The sequence below is a fragment of the Diorhabda carinulata genome, chromosome 2, assembly GCF_026250575.1.
Source record: "Diorhabda carinulata isolate Delta chromosome 2, icDioCari1.1, whole genome shotgun sequence".
Classification (NCBI taxonomy): Eukaryota; Metazoa; Arthropoda; class Insecta; order Coleoptera; family Chrysomelidae; genus Diorhabda; species Diorhabda carinulata.
This window is the reverse complement of record NC_079461.1, coordinates 8,687,802-8,707,600: the sequence shown is the minus strand read 5'-3', so window position 1 is coordinate 8,707,600 and position 19,799 is coordinate 8,687,802. Positions and strand designations below refer to the sequence as shown.

Sequence of the window (19,799 nt, the reverse complement as noted above, 5' to 3'; positions counted from 1 at the left end):
TTTAGACTTGCCAAGTATCAGCAAACGCGGGAATTTGTGAACAAAGTTAAACAACACTTGGGATGTGATATTAATTTGTATTTTATCTTAAAAATTAGATCAGTATACTAACAGAGCCTATTGAATATATAGATGCTTTGAAACTGCCCACATAAAATGAATTTTTAGATTTTTTAGAGGCACGTGCTACTGCACTTGAGGATGTCTAATCAGCTAGAAGTAAAATCTTTTAAAGAGAAAACATGTCCATTCAACCAAGGCTAATCCTAAGCTATTACAAAAGGAAACAAAATGTACTATTTGTAACAATGATGGGCACAAAATTTTCAATTGTAAAAAAATTTCAATCTCTGTCTGCAATCGAAAGGATAAATTTTATAAAAGATAAGAAACATTGCACAATATGCTTAAATAATCATGAAGGCAAATGTAAATTGAATTTTAAGTGTGTTAAGTGAGGAAAAAATCATAACACTATTCTACATCTGGATAATAACGAAAATACAAGGCGAAATAGTCAGATTTTATTCGGAAATGAAATCTGGTTACCTACAATTGAAGTAAAGTTAAAATCACAGTCTGGTAATTTTTTAAATGCTTAAGCATTAGCTGACTCAGGAAGTCAAACTTCTTCCATTACAAAAAATTTAATAGAAAGGCTGAGTTTTCCAACTTTCAACTATAACTTAAATATTTTCTATGTTACGGAGGCTTCATTCAAAATAACAGAGGCAGCTAATTTAGAATTATTTGCACAAGAAAAAAATTATAGCCTAACCACAAAATTTTCCCTTGTGGACAAAATTACAAGCAATTTGTCAAAATTCAAAGCTTTCGTATTGCGAGATATTTAATGTTGTTGCCTTATCTAATGATTTACAGCTTTTCTTGAAATACCGATGTCATGAGTCTTCAAAATCAAGTATGTCGCTTAAAGTAACGTATTTCAACGAAAAACCTCAATTTCTTGCTGCCAAAATAAGAATATCATACTTATTTCGAACGCAAATTCTGTCATTTCTCCTAATGAGTCTTTTAGCGGTCCGGGCCCCACGGTAAAAACGACTGTCCATGCATTGTAATAACAGTAGGAAATAATCTTATGAGGGAGTTATTCCTATTTTGTCCTCCACATGCATCGCTGCTAAAAACGCGGAATTCTTTGACAGAAGAATCCATAATATATTCTTTATCGTTTTCCATAATAAACCACACCAGACCTCGTTTAGTTTCATGCTCATTATATTTGTCTTTTAGTCGTGAATACAAAATACGTAAGGCCATATTTTTCTTAAATAAAATATTTCTTGAACTGGGATCTTAGGAATCGGCAAATTTGGCATATAATCATATAATATGATGGCTGACACAATACAAAAATTACTTTTGTTCATTATAAAACTTTTTAGCAGGCTTAAGATGCATCATTTTTCCGCCACTCTCTTCATGGACTTTTTATTCGTGTTCGAGTTCTTCACGAGTCGAGCAAACGTCTACTTGTAGCCGAACAAATCTGTAATCATGATTATTATTAAATTTTCTATTTTCTATAATAATCGTATTTGACGCATTGATATTGGAGGTATTTGTTCCTAAAACGTTTATGCATTATTTTGATGTGTTTTATACATGTTTGCTGATATAAGATTGTTTTAGGAGATATGAGCGGATATGTTCATCAATGAACGCAATTGTTTCTTATAGTAAAATATCACCTTGATTACAATGTTTCTCTTGTTCATTTTCAGGAAGTTTTCTCTCCGATTTGAGCGAGATAAGACTAAAAATAGCCTCACTCTTCATAGCATATAAAATGGAGAGAGCATAATAGTATAGATGAATTTCTTAAGTGGTGACGATTAACCTTTAAGTCTTCAAAAAGACTAACCAAATATACGTCTTGTTCATTTTTCGATCATCTATTTTTCTTCAATACCAAACTGCTGAGTGCAGTTCTTATTCATAAACACATACATATTACTCTTTGATTTAGCTGACACTGACCTTCCAGTACTTGTATTTACATAAGATTGACCAAGTAGACACTGTGAATTCTGCTTTTCTTTTTGGTACAAATGGGAATTTTTAACACTTCTTCTCTTTTTCAGTCTCATATTCAAACTCATTATTAAATGAGTCGTTACAGCTAGTCATTAGTCATATTCAAACTTTAACGATGACATGAACAATTGATTAGATAAATATTCACCAACCATGTCTCAAATAAAACTAAAATGGCGGCTAATTTTTTCGTTACTATTACGTCATCCACCAAAAGCGTCGTGTTTTATATATCGAAAAGAGCTGGCAGTTCTTATTCCTTACGTCAAATTCACAATTAAGCGCTGAGTCTAGAATAAAAAAAAATTCAAAAACTGGACACGTGGCAAAATGACGTTCATTTGCTTTTTCAAATTAATGGTTCAATTATGACGCAAATAACTTTGAATATCATACATTAAGTAGGTATTCGAAATTTTAGTTAAATTAACATTCACATTCAACTTGAATGTTTTTAAAAGTAATCATCTTTCAAAATTGTTTAACAGTAAACAATACCAGTGTTATTGACACTGAATAATGAGAGGTCAAGAATTTCCTTTCTTTGCATTATAAAATTGTCCATTGTTATGAACGTTTTTTATTCAAATTGGAGTATTTAACATTTGGGAAATAATTTATTTAAATATATTATCGGAATAATCAATTTCCATATAAAATTGATAAATACATGTAGAATGAGCAGTTTTTTATTGGGAACGTGACAAGGAAACACCAAAGTGGACTAACTTCAATATATTTCCGAGGTTTCGAATACTTATGTATTCATCGTCTGGGAAATAGTTAATTAAGATTTTCGGTGATTTTTGATAATTTTTGCTTGATTGAAATAATTGAATTCCATTTTTTGATCACTTTCTCCCATGAGAGCGTTATTTTGTTAATTATATTTTATTTTGTGATTCTTATTAAATTAGAATTCAACATTTGGCAGTTACGTGCATCTTTATACACCTCATAAAAATCACCTCCATCATGACATATTTGCTCAATTATGTATCTTTGAAACTAACATGCTATCATGCTATCAAGCATAGACATAGTACTACTCTAAAGTTAACACAACTTTTCAATATAGAAAGTATATGAACTGCGCAGTCTAGTATTTCCTTTCTCTTCGGAAATTATGATCTAAAGTTAAGTAGATCATGTATTAGTTGGATCATGTCCTCAAATCACCTAGTTTTTAGAAGTTTCACACAGATAACCCAAAGTTGAATAATTTTTCTAATAAAAGTTTAGAGCCCTAGATGACTCTGCCTGCATAACTATATATCAAGTGGGCGAGCTTGACACAAAACTGGAATATTTAATGTTTGTATACATTGTAAAGTTTCTCTTGATGATTCATTATCGTTATGTGGCGCTCATGATTTTGTGACCTTTGTATTATGTATTGTGTTAGTTGTTGTTGACTTTTTAAAATGACTTTCAATAAATGTTGTGTATAATGTTACTAATCTAATAATGTAATACATTTGTTCTCAAATTCTCAAATAAGGACTCAAAATACCTGCTATCAACAATATTAAATTAATTGATATGGTTAATTGGTTATGTTTGTATGCAATATTTTTTTTTGAATATATATTTCTTCAAGGCTTATTTTCACGTCATTAATAAATAATATCACGTTTTGTTTAGATTATTATTATAATTTAAAGATTATCATATTGAAACCCAATTTGTCTACATTTCAATTGAGTAAAGAGACAATTGCTCTTACAATAACTTTAATATTTTTCTCCTTACAAGATTGCAATTAATAAATTCCAAACTCATTATTTTTTTTTAAAAGTAATTTACAAAATTTCATCTTCTGTGATACTATATCTTGGAAATGTGTCATTTTGAGAAATATTATAAACAAAACCATATATTTGGAAGTTTATTAATTATAAGGTAGCAGTATAACTACCTCAATTAATTTAAATAACATGCCATTGATAAATTCAAATTCGCCAGTTTTTTTATTCTGTACCTCATATTAGTAGTTCAAGTTCAGTCCTATAGTCGACGTCAATTTGCTTAGAACAAGTAACATTGTCTTGATCCATTTAAGTATAGGTGATCTGTGATCATATCATATGACTACGACTAGATTAATTCGATCTTTTTCCGAATAGCAATGAACGTGATGCGAGTTAGCTTCCAAATATTTAGATCATGATCCGGTTAATCCGATCATAGTTTCCTAAAAGTCCTACTATGTCCATACTAGCAACGTATGAATGAAAGGAAATAAGAACAAATAAATAAGAAAGGCAATATATCTCAAAACTAGGCGCAAGTTTATATTGTTTTTCTTCGGACGCATATTTGTTCCTAATATTGGCAATAATCCTAGAGATGGACCTAATCTACGTCTCCTTTGAATAGTTCAGTTGGAAAATCATGATATTCTATTTTATTTTTTTATAGACTGTTTCTTACAGAAGTTTTTCATAAAATTTGCAAGATATTTTAGTTTTGTTTTTCTTTAGCTGGTGATATTGATACTTTCAGGTTCCTCTTCATTCATTTTAGCATTCTTTTTTAATGCTAAATTTCGAAATGTTATTTATCTTCTTTGTGTTTCTTTAGTTATGATGTCCAAAAACATATCATCGAGCAAGCCTGATTAAGCCATTCGAATATTTACTAGAATAATTTGGAACTAATCTCTAATGTAGCAACTCCTTAATGGTAATTGTTCCTAAGTAGACAAACTATCGGTTTTTTTTATCATTAGTTCGCACTATTAATTTTGACACTATTTTGATTACTATTTTATTCAGTTAATTATTTTTACTAATTTCTTCCAAATATCACAGTAGGGACTCAACCGACTATTGTTCAATCGTTTGTAACATTCCATTCGGTTTGGTACATTAGTCACTTCTGATACATTTATTATCTTCCAGTTTTCAGGAAATTAATTTGTTATCGACTCCATAAACTTCGAAATGTATTTAAAAACATCCTCTACGTATCTAATGAATTTTTCGAACAAACTCGGGCAATTAACGACCCAGCGTATTGTAGAAACTAGAATTGAAAAATCCGAAAGATAAAAATGATTGAATCTTTAAATCTATAACACCGTAGGATAATACCCAAGTGATTCATTTTTTCAGAAAGGCCATGCCTTGTTATATTTTCATTTTCTTATCTTTCTTTATGTAGTATTGTGTGAGCACATATATTTTTATTAGTCAAGTTAGAAATTTAGTTATTTCAGTCCTTTACCATGTTTCTATCGCAACGGCATTCCCATAAGGGAATTTTTGGTAGTTTTCATGACAAGCTTGATACTAGTCTTGTGACTACCATAAGTGGGAAAGAAAATTTCGGCAGTGTATTATGATATGTCACAAATCCATAAATGTTTCGTATCTATGGGGCGCCGTTGTCTGAAAGGATGCTTTCTTGATTTATCATAACATCACAATGAAAGGATGTGTCACATGAGCACTGTAGCATTGTGTTATAGATCTACAGGTCCAGTTATCTATGGGTTGGAGTTTTTAAATTCATTTATGGCGTTTCTACATTACGCTTGGTTCGTTAATTGCCCGAGCTTGCTAGAAAATTCATAAGATAGGTAGAGGACGATTTAGAATACATTCCGAGGTTTTATTGCATTTTTCGAATGGAGTGGGGGGTCGATATCAAATGAATTTCTACTAAAACTTAAATGTTAGAATAAATAAATCAGAAGTAAATACAGTGCCACGATTCGTGAATAAAGGAATATTCAAAATGTAACAAACCGAATGATGATGTGTTACACGTTTCCCATTTAGCAGGATTTTTATTGAAGAATTTTTTATGCTTCTTAAAGAAACTCTGTGTAAGTAACAATTTGATTTGAACAGCGAAAGGATACAGCTCTTGCCTAACACCTCGAAACTATTGATTGCATTGGTTTGGTATTAATATTAACTGATTGCTTCAAGTACGGATTCCGTAATCTTCATCACTGAACTCTGTGTATTGAATAGAACGATAAAGCACAGAAAATTGTTTTTAATTTTAGCAGTGTTAGATATTGCATCTGATAATCAGTATTTAGGAAAGTATCTATTAAAGGTATTATGGACCAGGAAAAGTGCTCAATTCGTATAAAATAGAATATAGAATAGCGTATACACGTAGAACTCCGAAATAACAGAAAAATGAAATGAGTATGGTCAAAATCAGGTACACAATTTTTCAATGAAACATTCTTATAGGTCTACTCTACTACTACTACTACTACTTATAGAATGACGATTGAACTTTTCCACAATATGGAATATATGAATTTAGTATCAGTAATATGAAATAGGTTATAGAGTTAGAGAAAAATATATTCTAATGATATTCCTATTTGTAGAGATAGATGCAGAGGCCGGAAATTATAGAAAGTGTAGTCCGATAATCAATGAATAATATATATAGATGAAAAATAGCAATCAACTGTTCTGAAAGGTCTTTTGTCAAATTGGAAACTGGAAACTGCTAAAACAAGTCTGTAAAACAAATACAGTAGTGAAAATAAAGTGAAAAGAGACTAGCCCGATTAGAATATTTTGTGAGAACCTGATAAAGACCTCAGTCCGCAGCCTGGTAAGGTATAGGTCAGGATAACCTGACAAGAAGAACCTTTTGAGGATGTAACGCAGATCAGTAATGAGGTCCTGATCAGGTTCACGTTGTATCGACCTCATTAGGATTACCTTATATGGTCCTGATCAGAATTGCCTCATGAGATCCTTATCAAGATTGCCTGATCAGGTTTACTTTACATGGTCCTCATCAGAATTGCCGTGTACTGCTCTAATCACGATTAACTAATATATTCCTGATTAGATTTTCCTTCTGGTTTGTATGGAAACAGGAGGTTCACGCAAGCAAAAATTATTTATAAGAATACTATATCACAGAAAATTTAATAAAAGCAATAAACATCACTTCGATAACATTTGTAGAGACGTTCGTTAGATCCGAAAGTTTCTCATATGAACACTGATGAAATAATAGAAGCGATATGTTATATATTATGATGTTAACTATATCAAAAAATTTCTATTCACGCAAAGAGTGGCTTAGATTGATAACTTCTTTTATATTATTGACGAACTGCCTCTATTGGAGTAGTAGTTTACACTTTAGTTTTATATCCAATTGAATTAGCAATTTATCTAAAAAGAAAATGAGAGTACTGAGAGAGTATTGAAATTCATTAGGGATTCCAATTAGTTTGCTTAAACGTAAACCTGAGAGATTTCTTGTATGGTCACAATCAGGAAGATCTGATGTATATTTTATTTTCAATAGGGACAACCTATTGACATGACCAGAAAATCCCGAAGAGAAATTAATTTATTTTGAATAGAGTTATCCTGATGCCCTAATAAGATTAACCTTATTTTAACCTTATAAGGACAATATGATGTTTCAAGGAAATGAGGAAAAAATTCTAGTCGATAGTACATGGAACAAGAGATGAACTGGCATGTTATTAAATATCTGATTAAATCAATGGAAAATTTACTATTACAATATAAATATACATTCAATTTACACTAATAGTTTGTCTAAAGATGAAATTTTCTGATTCAATTTTCACTAACAATTAGTTTGAACTCTGAATTTCGCGTACTTTTTCTCTTTCGACGAGAATATATAATTCAATAGAAAAAATTATAATTTGTTTGATAATATCGCGTGAATTTAAGTAAATTGGTTCTTATTTGAAACAGAAGTAAATTTCCATCAAACTTCAAAGCTTCACTAATAAATGGCGTTAATAGGATCGGAGGCTTATAATTTCAACAAAAGATAACGTCACTAATTTCAAAGTAACTTTTAATTGAGAAAAGCGATGGAAAAAGTAACTATAAACATAGGCTCCACTTTAATTTACATTGAGTTGATTTTACAAATTTCAGAACAATTTTCTATTATCAGTGACGTTAAAGTGAATTTCTCTCAATAAACTTAACTTACTTTACTCTTAAACTATTTTTGGTCGCATAGAATTAAGAAGGATAGAAATAATTTATAGAAAACTTTTGTGTTAGTGTCCATTACAATGAATCTAAATGACTAAATAACTGATTGCTAAGTTAAGCTATTACAAAGTGTAAGTTTCCTTCATATTTCTGTACCCATATGTTCATAATGTACTTTCCACTTCTCGTCAAATTCAATACATAAAGTAGTGAGATTTTTAGAGAAAAAAATCCAGTTAATTTTTCATGGTGTTCATATGCCTTCAATTTAACCAAATGAGATTCAAATTTTTAAATGGTTTTTATTTAGGAAAAAAGTGCATTAGACAAGTGACAATTCCACGTGTTAAAATAATAAGATCGACGCATTTATCATGTTGATTAGAATATATTTATAGTCAATATAGGATAATAGCACGTACATTTGTTAAGCAAATGATATAACGTTAAAAGAGAACAATGGTGAGAGTTGAAAATGTTTATTATTTTCATATCAACACTGCGAAGATAATGATTACGTTATCTGTGAGAGATGAGGCAGGGGCGTGTAGAGTTTTCACATAACCATAAAGGCTGAACATATGGGTACTCTGTTTTACTGTGCAGGAAAATGGAAGCACCAACTGGAATCCGACTAGAAAGCTCAATTCTCCATTCTTATAATGAACGATATGATAAATCATATTGAAATAATTGAAGGACTATATTCATTCATTCTGGATGAAATCAGAATTGCCTATTAATTCGAAAAATAATTATAGCAGAGAACATCACTTATACTGATCTAACCTAACCTAACCTAACCGCTAAATTGCTCAGTATTTCAGTACCTATTACAAAACCCAAACAATAGTCATTTTTAATGGATGAATGAAATATAAACTCGTTTTAAAGATCAAAATTATGTCATAAGTATGTCTATCTCAGCATACAAAGTACTCCGATTCAAAATAAAATTGATGAAGTACCACGCTTCAACATATCATATAAAATGGTAAAATGTAGTTAAAAAATGCTACGGCATAGCGATAAGGTTGAACACATACTTTATTGGATCTATAGATTGGGTGAGAGAGATCTATATTTAACCTTTGTAATGCTAGTATAGTAACATCACACCAACAAAACATCATTGACAGTGAGTAATGTCTCAGTTTTCCTGTTTATAACACTCTCAGGTCCACCGCTAAGCAGATTGAAGCCTGGCTCCTACCCAGACAAGAGAAGAGGTAAGAAGTAAGAAAGCAGCATTATTTCCGGTCTTCCTTTGTGATAATAATGAACACTTTCCTTCGTGACAATTATTTTTAATAAGTTTTCAAGTAAATCATCAAAGTATATGAGTATCCAAAGGTCTTAGCAAGTGATAATGTCAGTCAGCTTCCATTGTTATTTATTCAAAAACTAATAAAACCATTCTATTCAGTCTCAAGGAAGAAAGTTATATAAGCAAATTTCGAATGCATACAAGGCTGTTTTTATATCTTTCTGTACGGAGAGCCTCGAGGTGTTTTCGCTATTAAGGCTCAATTTTACAAGTGGAATTCAAACCTTAAACGTCTGTTTAAACTACAGATACCGTTGTTTATACATTTTATAGGTAGCTTTTATTAACAAACTTGGGTTTAAACGTTATCGGCGGTCTGGGGGTAGTCTATACTTCAGTTGAACGCGAAACTGATGATCCGAACTTAACTTCCCATATTGTTTACGTTTTTACAATATTATAGAGGGTTTTGGTAAAATGATTAAAGATTTTCACGTTATATTTGATGAAATCGTCGATGATGATGAAGAGATTAGCAATATTTTTGACGCGCCGAGAAAAAAAAAAGTGAGTGAATCTTCGAATCATCCCACATTTCTAAATTTGTTGTGGTTCTATCGAAAACATGACCGTTTTTCTTATTTTCATTATTAAATTCCCTTGCTAACTCCTCCCAAGTTTTCCTTCTTCCAAATACAATATCACTGTTTAGTTAGGTTAACCAAAAGCACTCGACTCCATAGAAATTACACAATGTGTTTCACATAACTTGCTCAAACAATTCAACTTGGATATATTTGTGACAATTGGCAGAAAAATGTCTTTTTGACTGTGACCTGTGCATTAGAGCAATTCTTTTTATTCTTATTTCAAACTAGAGTGGAAACCATGATTTGAACTTTAGTTTGATCTCCAATTTCACTCAAGGATGAAAAATTGGTTCTAATTGGAAGTTCTCACACCTCATTTACAGCGACGTAAAATATTTCAAAATAGTGGTTCAGACGCCAACAATTCATGCAATTATATTCTAAAAAGCTTGTAAGAAAATATAAATTACACTTATTATCATTTTTGAAAGAGTCGAACTACTATTTTGTTAACAAAACCAAATTACTCAATAAACTGAATTGAAAAAGATATTGATTTCATGTTAAACAAGATCTAAAAGTTCTGCTATGTTTCCTCATTCTCTATTATCATTTATTCTAAGAAATTGTGAAATCAGAAATTATTGAGACTGAATTTATAATAATTCTGTATTATGTACTCACTCACTGATATCAGATCCTCACAATTTTATACAACAAATCGTTACACACAATTCAATGGAATAATAAAATTTAACAGTGATTGAAGGTAATTTATAGTCTTTGGATTACATTATTAACTCAGTTATTAACCTTTAAAAACAACATGAACTTGATATTTACATTTTTTATTGTCTCCTAACTTTACCGTAATATTTTTGAATTTCATTGGCATTCTGAAGAGTTTAAAAACATGGGAAGTAACGATGTACATTTTTTTGAATACCAAGACATTTAAAAAAAAATTATTGCTGGACAATTTTCTGTTCTGTGCATTAAGATATAGAATAAGGAAAGTAATAACATTGTAATATTTGTATTTCGTTTAACACAATAACTTAAGGGGGCTGATCCCTTTTCCGCGCTCATTACAATAAACAATTAATAAAGTATAATTTCAATTTCACATTTTAGTCTATTAACAAAAATTTAACATTCTCATTCAACTTAATCGCATATTATACAATCAGCCTTTTTACTGGACTTTTCATCGACACCATATTGTTCACTCTAATTAAAGATAAGTCATAACATATCATAAAGTGAACAAGAAAACTCGAATAATCAACATTTACAGATGAAATCAATAAAGATGCTGTAAGTTTTGGTAAAAAAATACGAATTAAAAAATTCATGTTTCATGAATCAAGTTTGTGCTCGCCACAAAATGATTTATTCTATTCAAAATAATGAAAATTCAAATTTTAAGTGAGTTCATCGATTAGAAAGTTATATTATTGTAGAAACACACTATTTAAGTGGATGTAAGTAATGTATACAAAGTATCCCGGTGCAGCAAAAAAAATCGGGAGTGAGTAGATGACGTGAAAATAATGCCATGACATGGAAGAAATTTTATTATACGACCTCTCGTGTGTACAAGTGTAAGATATCCACTTCGAACATTCTTATAGTTTTTATCTATCCTTATTTGATAAGCTGGAGGCTAAACAACTGAATTTTTCTACATTTTAATTTTTTTTTTGTAATTAACAAGATGTTGGACATCTTGTTACGGTATACAGTTCAATTAGAAATATTTGATCATATTTTAATATCTTCTTTATCTATTTTCAATAAATAATTAAAATCGATGATAATTTTTTACAGATTATCTCTCTATGGCCAACAGTTTCCTTGTCATGTTCAACGATTGTACAGGTTATCCCTGTAACAATTACGGATTTTTAATAATTTGGCAAGAGCCGCCTCTGGCCTTCGAATATTAGTGTAGAATAACTGTCAAATACACTACGTGAATATGGGTAATGCTACATTGAAAATTATTCATATTATTAGAATGTATAATTTAGAGAATATACTTGAATATAAGTTCTGATTTCGCAACTTCAAAGGACTATAACACAGAAACGAGGGTTCGAATGAAAAACTCTTTTTACGTCATCTATTCACTCCCGAATTGTTTCCATCAGGTCCCGGAACACCTTGTAAATTTGCTTTCGTGAAATAATAAAAATATAGATAATATTTAAAGCTATGATACTAGATCCGTGCACTTCGGAAAAATCTGAAATCACGGTTGTTCATATAAATATAAGCATCGACTGAAGAATATTGCCTTTCATTTGTCGAATAAAAGCTTTTCGTAACTAAACCCGAAAACTGATTTATACAAATGATGGCAAGTTAATGTTTTCGATCGTTTGAAAATATTGAAGCGACACTGGACTAAGCTTGTTGGGTTGAAAATTCATTACGTTCTGAACTAAAATATTTTTTACTGTAAAATAAAGTTACTGGAGTTTTACATCAAACCATTTTGGTATGAATAAAAATGTATGTACTACATTTTATATCTATCATACAAATTCTCTTATTAATCTCCTCCTATAATTGATTTTTATTTTGTTATGGTGACTAATCATAACTACTCGTATATTTATTGAATACACCTAAACCAATGTTGTTTCTTTTATTAACTTTTCTAAGTAAAATTCTCAGCTCTATTCTGTAAATTTCAATACAACTACGAACTACTGATAGCTGCTACCTTTCAATTTTTACTTCGTATTGCTTTTCCTGCTTGAAAAGATTGAAAAACTATTGATTATCTATTTAAAGTGAAGAAAAGCTTAACGCTTTAGTTCTTTTATTTTTAGTTTTCGAACGACAATATGAAATAATGGTTTTTTTGTTAAACTGTGAGTGTAATGAAAAATATGTATCAACGTTTCTCGTTGGATAAGCTTTATTCATAGTATATGAGTGTTGAATAGTTTCAAAACATACCTTACTTTACTAAAGAAGTACATGATTTAACTTTGCATTAAATAATGTCTTTTAACAGCTCTTTTCTGTGGAAAAAATCACATGAACCCTTTGCTTCCAAATGTAATTTGAATAATTATGGACCAAGATATCATAATTCAGATGTCAGTAGAGGTGACAGAAGAGTAATAGCCTACAGGCGGTCAATCTGTAAATTCGCCACTGACCATAACTGTAAATCTTGTGAATGATCTCAATTGTCGAGATACGTATCGTAAAAAAACTATACTATCTATAGTTTACCTATATTGGGAATAATTAAACAACAAACATGCACATTAAAAATGTATTGGCATTATTTTTCTTTATATGCATTGATTTATGGATTCAAGCATGAGGCCAATTTAAAAAAACAACTTATGCAAACTTCTTTGAATTAAACTGAATCTTTGTTTAGATATAACTGTTTCTCTACTTCCATGTATGTCCGCAATAATATCTGCTATGCTCGTTGAGATGGTCTTCCTGAAAAGTTAAGATATTGTATAATATACAGAACATTGAAATAATTTTATTGACGGGTTTTGTTTTAAATAGAAATAGCTGTTAGAAATAACTGTTCCTTCATTCATATTTGTTTGCAAATTGCATGAAATCATAATCTCATTAAGAATTAGTCGGATGGAAAAACATTTAGGCAGTCAATAATTTTTTCACATCGTTTAATTTTGGAGTATCGATTTTATTGATAAAAAACTTTCAACTACACTTACTATAGACAGATGTGGATATCAATTGACAATATTTTCCTAAATTGATTCTCATGATTGTCATTTATTCATTTCTTTAGATTTGAATGAACTAATTAAGTTCCCCTTCTTCGATAACATAACATGATTACATAGTTTAATCTAAGTGCATTAAATGATGGACTCTGTATAAAACTACGGGCAGAATCAAATATCACATTTGACGTATATTATCAGCATAAAATTTATGATAGTTTTATTTAAGTAATTGTTATTATCCTTTTCATCAGCTGAACGAAGCTGAGCTATTAGTCTGAAGTTTATTTATATCGATATCAAATTATAGAAATATATTTAAAACAAATGCTATTTTTCACGTAACAAGTTATTTTCGAAATAAAATATAGTTTTCTTTAGTCATTTGAGCACCAATGGGTCTTAAAATTGTCGAGTTTGAATTTTAAACAATTTGGCACGTCGCTACATCAATTTTACAGTTTTTCACAAGTCTCTAGCACTCATAATAGCGCTGATATAAACTTTTAAAAGTGTAATATTTTAACTTCGCAGTAATTTCATTTTGCAACGCGCAAATCGTTTGCTTACGTCACCAGCGCCGATCGAGTTTTGCCCGACAAGCTTCAGCAGCATCCATACCACGTTGTTTTATTTTACCATCCCATCGCGTCGTATTAGTTGTACTTTTTGTAAGTATACTGAAGCAAGGATGGACAAAGATCATTTCGAGGTAACTAGGTACTTTTTTAAATAGAATATTCAAAGCTTACAACTTACGATACAGGGTAGCTTGACGTATTATAATAACAATAATATAGTAGCTTTAAGGTGTTACATGTGATTTGGTCATTTTTTTGCAATGGTCTCCATACGGGATCTAGCCTAATAATATTGGTTAAGAAAAAAAGAGGGCACCACCGGTTTTCAGAACTATATGGTACGGATATATTCTTGTTTTATGAAAAATTTTATAAAACTACATATTTTATGTGTAAGTTGGTTGACACATCTTATCAGTTATCAGGTATTAACTATTTTGAATTAATAATATTTATGGATACTGTAACATTTAGAAAACAATATTTTTATTCGAATACTATACAATAAAGTTACATTTGCTCCAAATTAAATGCGATACATTTAATTAAACTTTAACACTTGGTATCTCAAAATTAAAAGGTTTCGTGCACATAAAATATTCTTGTTTTTGTCCCAAAAATATATCATTATATCGATCTATATGTCCATCTGGTTTATCCCACGGATTTTAACAAACATAAAATCGTTATTTGTGGTAAAATAAGTAGCCATTGCACTTTTTAGCTAGTGGCATTTTGTAAAATCGGTAGGTTGCCCTTCTACAAACACAATCGGCGCTGATGACGTAATACCTATTTGGAACGGAACTCGGGCGGTATAAAATATATCCAGTCTTACAAGTTTTACAAATTGTTTAATAATAAGAATTTCTCAGTTTCAATAACTTCGCATTTGGTTTGTCCGTATTGAAGGCTTGATATTTTTAAGTGTACATTCATATCAATATACAACTGACAAAATGTCACTACCAAAAATTGATCTTCATTTTATAATCTGAATGTAACTACGTATAGTAAATTCAAATATATTAGATAATAAGTGATTGGTTTAATGGGTAGGTTTTAGTGAATAGTTTGTGTACCAATAAGTTACGTATGTAAGATATATAATACGTATAAATTAACTCTTAAATATCTTACCTTTTCATTCTTATTATAACATTTCATATACGTTCTTCTGGTGTAATTGTTCATAGTAGCTATATAGCAAGGTAAAGAAGTATTGTAAATAATTTCTTGGGGTGTATTGGAGTAAATTTTAGGAAAGCCGGTTTTACAAGCGTCATCTCTATCATTTGTCGCCAGGAATAGTAGGTTCGTGTTTGGAATTCTATCTATTACGTAAGGCCTGCAAAATTAAAATTAATTTCGAATTCCAAAAATATAAAGAAGAAAAGATCAGAAGATACTAAATTCGGCTAGATAAGAAATTAGATACATTTTAGTGCAGTGAATTCGACCATAGAAATTGGAAATGTAAGATTCAAATATGCCATCTGCATAAATAGCATTGGTAGAACAAAACACATCCAAATCCGCGTTAGTTCAAAACATTTTTTCCACGATCCTTCACAAGCGTAAAATTTTCATTGAATTGAAAATTGTCCAAATTCAGAGACTGAAGCTAAACTGTTTACAGAAGACGAAACGTGCTTCATTTAGTGTTGTGTGTGTTGGTATAGTGGTGGTGTAACCAGTGTATTCAGTATAAAATATTTGTGTTTCCATTTTTTGTGTGTTTTATTTTGAAATGTCATCTACTCATTAATCAAGAATGGAATTTCTACTCTTCGTTATTGTCCATTTTCACAGATAAATATTTCATTATCACATTTTTTTCTTCACTTTGCTTCGTTCCTTGTTTGTTTGTTAACGAATCCGCAATAACGTGACATGATTCTTTTTTGTTCGCAGATAATAAAGTTTATGGAGAGTTATAGAAATGTTTTGTGTTTATTTGCAGAATGTTTTTGGATGACTATGTGTTGATAAAAAATTATTTTCAACAACAAAATTGGTATTAGTATTGCAGCTCTAAAATTTCTCCATATTCTAAAAATGTGAAAAAGGCATATTTTGATGATGTAATCGAAGATTAGAGACAAACAGTGAGCTGTTTCAACTTTAGCGTGTCATTGGCTCAGGATTGAAATGGAATAGAAGAAATACGCCTTTTGCAGTTCAAATGGTATGACGAGAACCCACCTACCATTTTTATGATTTTCATTATCCTTCGACAAATAATGAATAAAAAATAAACCAATATATATTCTCCTTACCAACTGCATTCAAATCTACTTCCTTCGACATAACGACTGAAAGGAAATTTCGATTTATTGTTAACATTAAGCATCCACATTTCTTGATCGCATGGCGTTGGGACCGTCTTTTCTATTATAAGCTTTGCGAAATTAATATATTCTTCTTTAGTACTGTTATAGACTTCTTCTTCTTGACCTCTAACCATATTAATCAGTAAGTAGATAGTACTTATAAACCAATTTTTTATGGATATAAAATGATTCATTATCTAAAAAATAGCAATATAGTCAAATTGACATCCGTTAGCAAATTTTAAAACCGGATAAACGTAATATGAAAAATTAGACTTTGCAGAGGATATAACAAAAAAAAAGGAATTCAGAATATTAAGTAATAATTGTAAAAGCCGCTTGACATGGTGCAAGAAATTGCATTCATTACATCATGGCTGCCACAAATAAAAATTCAATAAGTGATTTTCACAAATACCTTTCTAAAATTTTGTTCATTATTCTGTGACCGGTTTAACAATGATAAAAACAAAACTAAGTAATGAAGTGGTAAGTGGATCGATTATTATATTTACTAGATTTCTCCCTAGTATTGTAGCTTGCACGTAATAAAAATGGCACCGAACTGATGTTGCAAGTGCGAGATCTTGTATGAAACAATTAGCTGAACTTCATGTGCACATGCTTTTTATCAAGAAATATTGTGCTTTGTATTGCATTGCCCGTTGTATTGCATCATGTCAAGCGGCTTAAGTAATCTCCACCTAAAAGTGGAAGGATTATGCAAAGCGAGACTTAAAGATTTAGAATGATATCAACAGTTCAAATACTGAGAATACAGAATTATTCTAGTCTAACAAAAAAATGCATGTATTTTGCATGTATTTTATTAAACGGAACATATTTTGAAAAACCTCCAATAACTAGAAGCACAGGAAGCAGCATTGTTTCAAAATTTAATAACAAATGCGTGAGAGATTCTATAAAATTTGGAAAACCAAATAATGGAAAACTGCACCCATAAAAAGCTCAACTTGTTCATATATTCTCAAAAGATGATCTGGAATTTTAGGAAACCTTCATGAGGAATTATGATGAAAATCCAAATTTTCCTAATAGTATTTTCAGACGGGGTAACATTATATTTAAATTTTTTTAATTTCTTGAACCTTTTGATAAATTAATGCTTCAAAGTGTTCTTGATCTTAGGTATCTTCTGTTTTAAAATAAGTTTTTTTTAATATTTTCTGATTTATTGATAAAAACTTGACGTTTAGACTCAACTTCAGTCTTTATCAAAATATTTTATCGTTGCTTCTTTGATCCTTATTATATAATTTGGTGAGACAAAGAAAAGGAAAAATTTAATGAAAATGTAGTAAATGACCGAGGTGAAATGCTAATAGAATTATGTGCACATAACGAACTAAGAATTAACAAAACGTTCTACCCACAAAAACCTCGACACACATATACTTGGGCAGATACAAGAGGAAGGAAATCCTAATATAGAATCACTAGAAAACAAAAGCACAAAAATCCTGTATCAAAATAGACTAGAATTAAAAATAGAAGAAAACGAAATAACACACAACGATTATTAAATAACCAACAACATAATAACAGCTTCAAGAGAAGCACTTGGAACAAGAAAGATAAATGTAAATAACAAAAAAGGCAACAAACACTGGTTTAGAGAAGAGGTAAAAATCATATGCAAAGAAAAAAGAGACGCATACTTAAAATATAAAAGCAACAAAATACCAGAAGAACACGCAAATTATGTAGCAACAAGAAACAGGGTGAATGCAAGGATAAAAACCATCAAAGATTGATATTGGGAAAGATTCACGAAAGACATCGAGCACGATTTTTATGGAAGTCTAAAAAGAGTGTGGAAACTATTACGATCAACTAAAAGACTGCTAAATTAATGCATAAAGATTAACTCAATAAAAATGGAACTAGGAGCAACAATCCCAATATGCGAAGGACAGCAAGATTTTAGAAAGAACAGATCAACAACAGATGCCATCTTTATAATTCGCCAATTAGTGGAAAAGTCAATAGAATACAACAACCCTATCTTCGTGTGTTTCGTGGACCTAACAAAAGCATTCGATGAAATACGACTCAATGACATAGTATACTTACTTAAAGAAAAAAATGTATCTCTTAAAATAATAAGAATTACAGAAGAACTCAATTACAACTGCTCCACTAAAATAAAAGCTGAGGGAAAGGTATCTGAAGAAATAAAGGTGAACACAGGTATAAGACAAGGAGATAGCTTAAGAACTACCAGGATACAAAATAGGTAACAGAAACATCACGATTCTATGCTACGTGGATGATGCGGTACTGATATCTAATAGCGAAGACATCCTACAAAGAATGTTACACATATTTAATAAATCCGCAAAAGGATACTATATGGCAATATTAACAGAGAAAACTGAATGTCTAACAGTGTCTAAGGAATCATTAAGATGTAAGCTGAAGATAGAAGGGACAATTATAAAGAAAGTAATATCATCAAGATACTTAGGAGTAGATGTAACAAGCCACCGCGATATTTACCAAGAGACGATATACCAAGTAAGAAAAGCAGCAGCCACAACAGGTGCGTTAAGGGACATAGTGTGGAGAAATAAACATATAGGAATAGAAACGAAACTAAAAATCTACAAAACATGTATAAGACCGATACTGACGTATGCCATAGAAACCAGAGTCGATACAAAGAAAACAAAACAAACACTCAGAACAACTGAGATGAAAACATTAAGATGCATAATAGGAAAGACTAGACGAGACCACGTAACAAACGAAGATATCCGCCAACAATGTAATATTCAGGATATAGTAAGATGGGGACGAGAGAGAAAAAGAAATTGGAATCAACACGTAACGAGAATGGAGGAGCACAGATTAGCAAAAATCATAAGAGATGGAAAACCCGAAGGGAAAAGATCAAGAGGAAGACCACAAAAAAGATTAAACATCATCCAGTAACTGTACTTAATTATGTACAGAACAAAGTTTGACTAATAATTTATTACCAACGAAGTTTAATGAAATGGTTCCTCGAGAAACAAAAGATGTAAAAAAATTTACCAGTTTGAGAACGATCTAGCGTAAAGAACTAAAAAACATGTAAACTATATGAAATATGGGAGCATTACAGATTCCATATGTAGGAACTTTAAAAATATGAATTTCTTGCTACTTCATTCGACTTAAAACTGAAAATATTGACGCGAATGGCATGACAATATTATTACTAAATATTATCAAACGTTTGGATTCAAGTTG

The 19,799-nt window shown here is 30.5% G+C and overlaps 2 protein-coding genes across 3 annotated transcripts in view; both read right to left on the bottom strand.

The window, feature by feature from the left end:
- The window catches only part of LOC130903916 (fatty acid synthase-like), a 52,288-nt gene extending 41,642 nt beyond the window's left edge, over positions 1-10,646 (bottom strand). Inside the window, exon 1 of one of the 2 annotated variants that reach the window (XM_057816301.1) lies at positions 10,581-10,646. The gene's annotated coding sequence lies outside the window, so the exon portion shown is untranslated. The remainder of the gene's footprint in view (positions 1-10,580) is intronic. The other variant, XM_057816302.1, reaches the window with a different exon arrangement.
- Positions 10,647-13,177: 2,531 nt separating this feature from the next.
- LOC130903906 (voltage-dependent calcium channel subunit alpha-2/delta-3-like) overlaps positions 13,178-19,799 on the bottom strand; it is a 59,608-nt gene continuing 52,986 nt past the window's right edge. The window contains exons 21-23 of the mRNA XM_057816283.1: positions 16,491-16,741; positions 15,352-15,559; positions 13,178-13,370 (exon numbers count right to left, since the gene is read on the bottom strand). Coding sequence (XP_057672266.1) covers positions 13,317-13,370; positions 15,352-15,559; positions 16,491-16,741 — 513 coding nt within the window. The 3' untranslated portion in view covers positions 13,178-13,316. The remainder of the gene's footprint in view (positions 13,371-15,351; positions 15,560-16,490; positions 16,742-19,799) is intronic.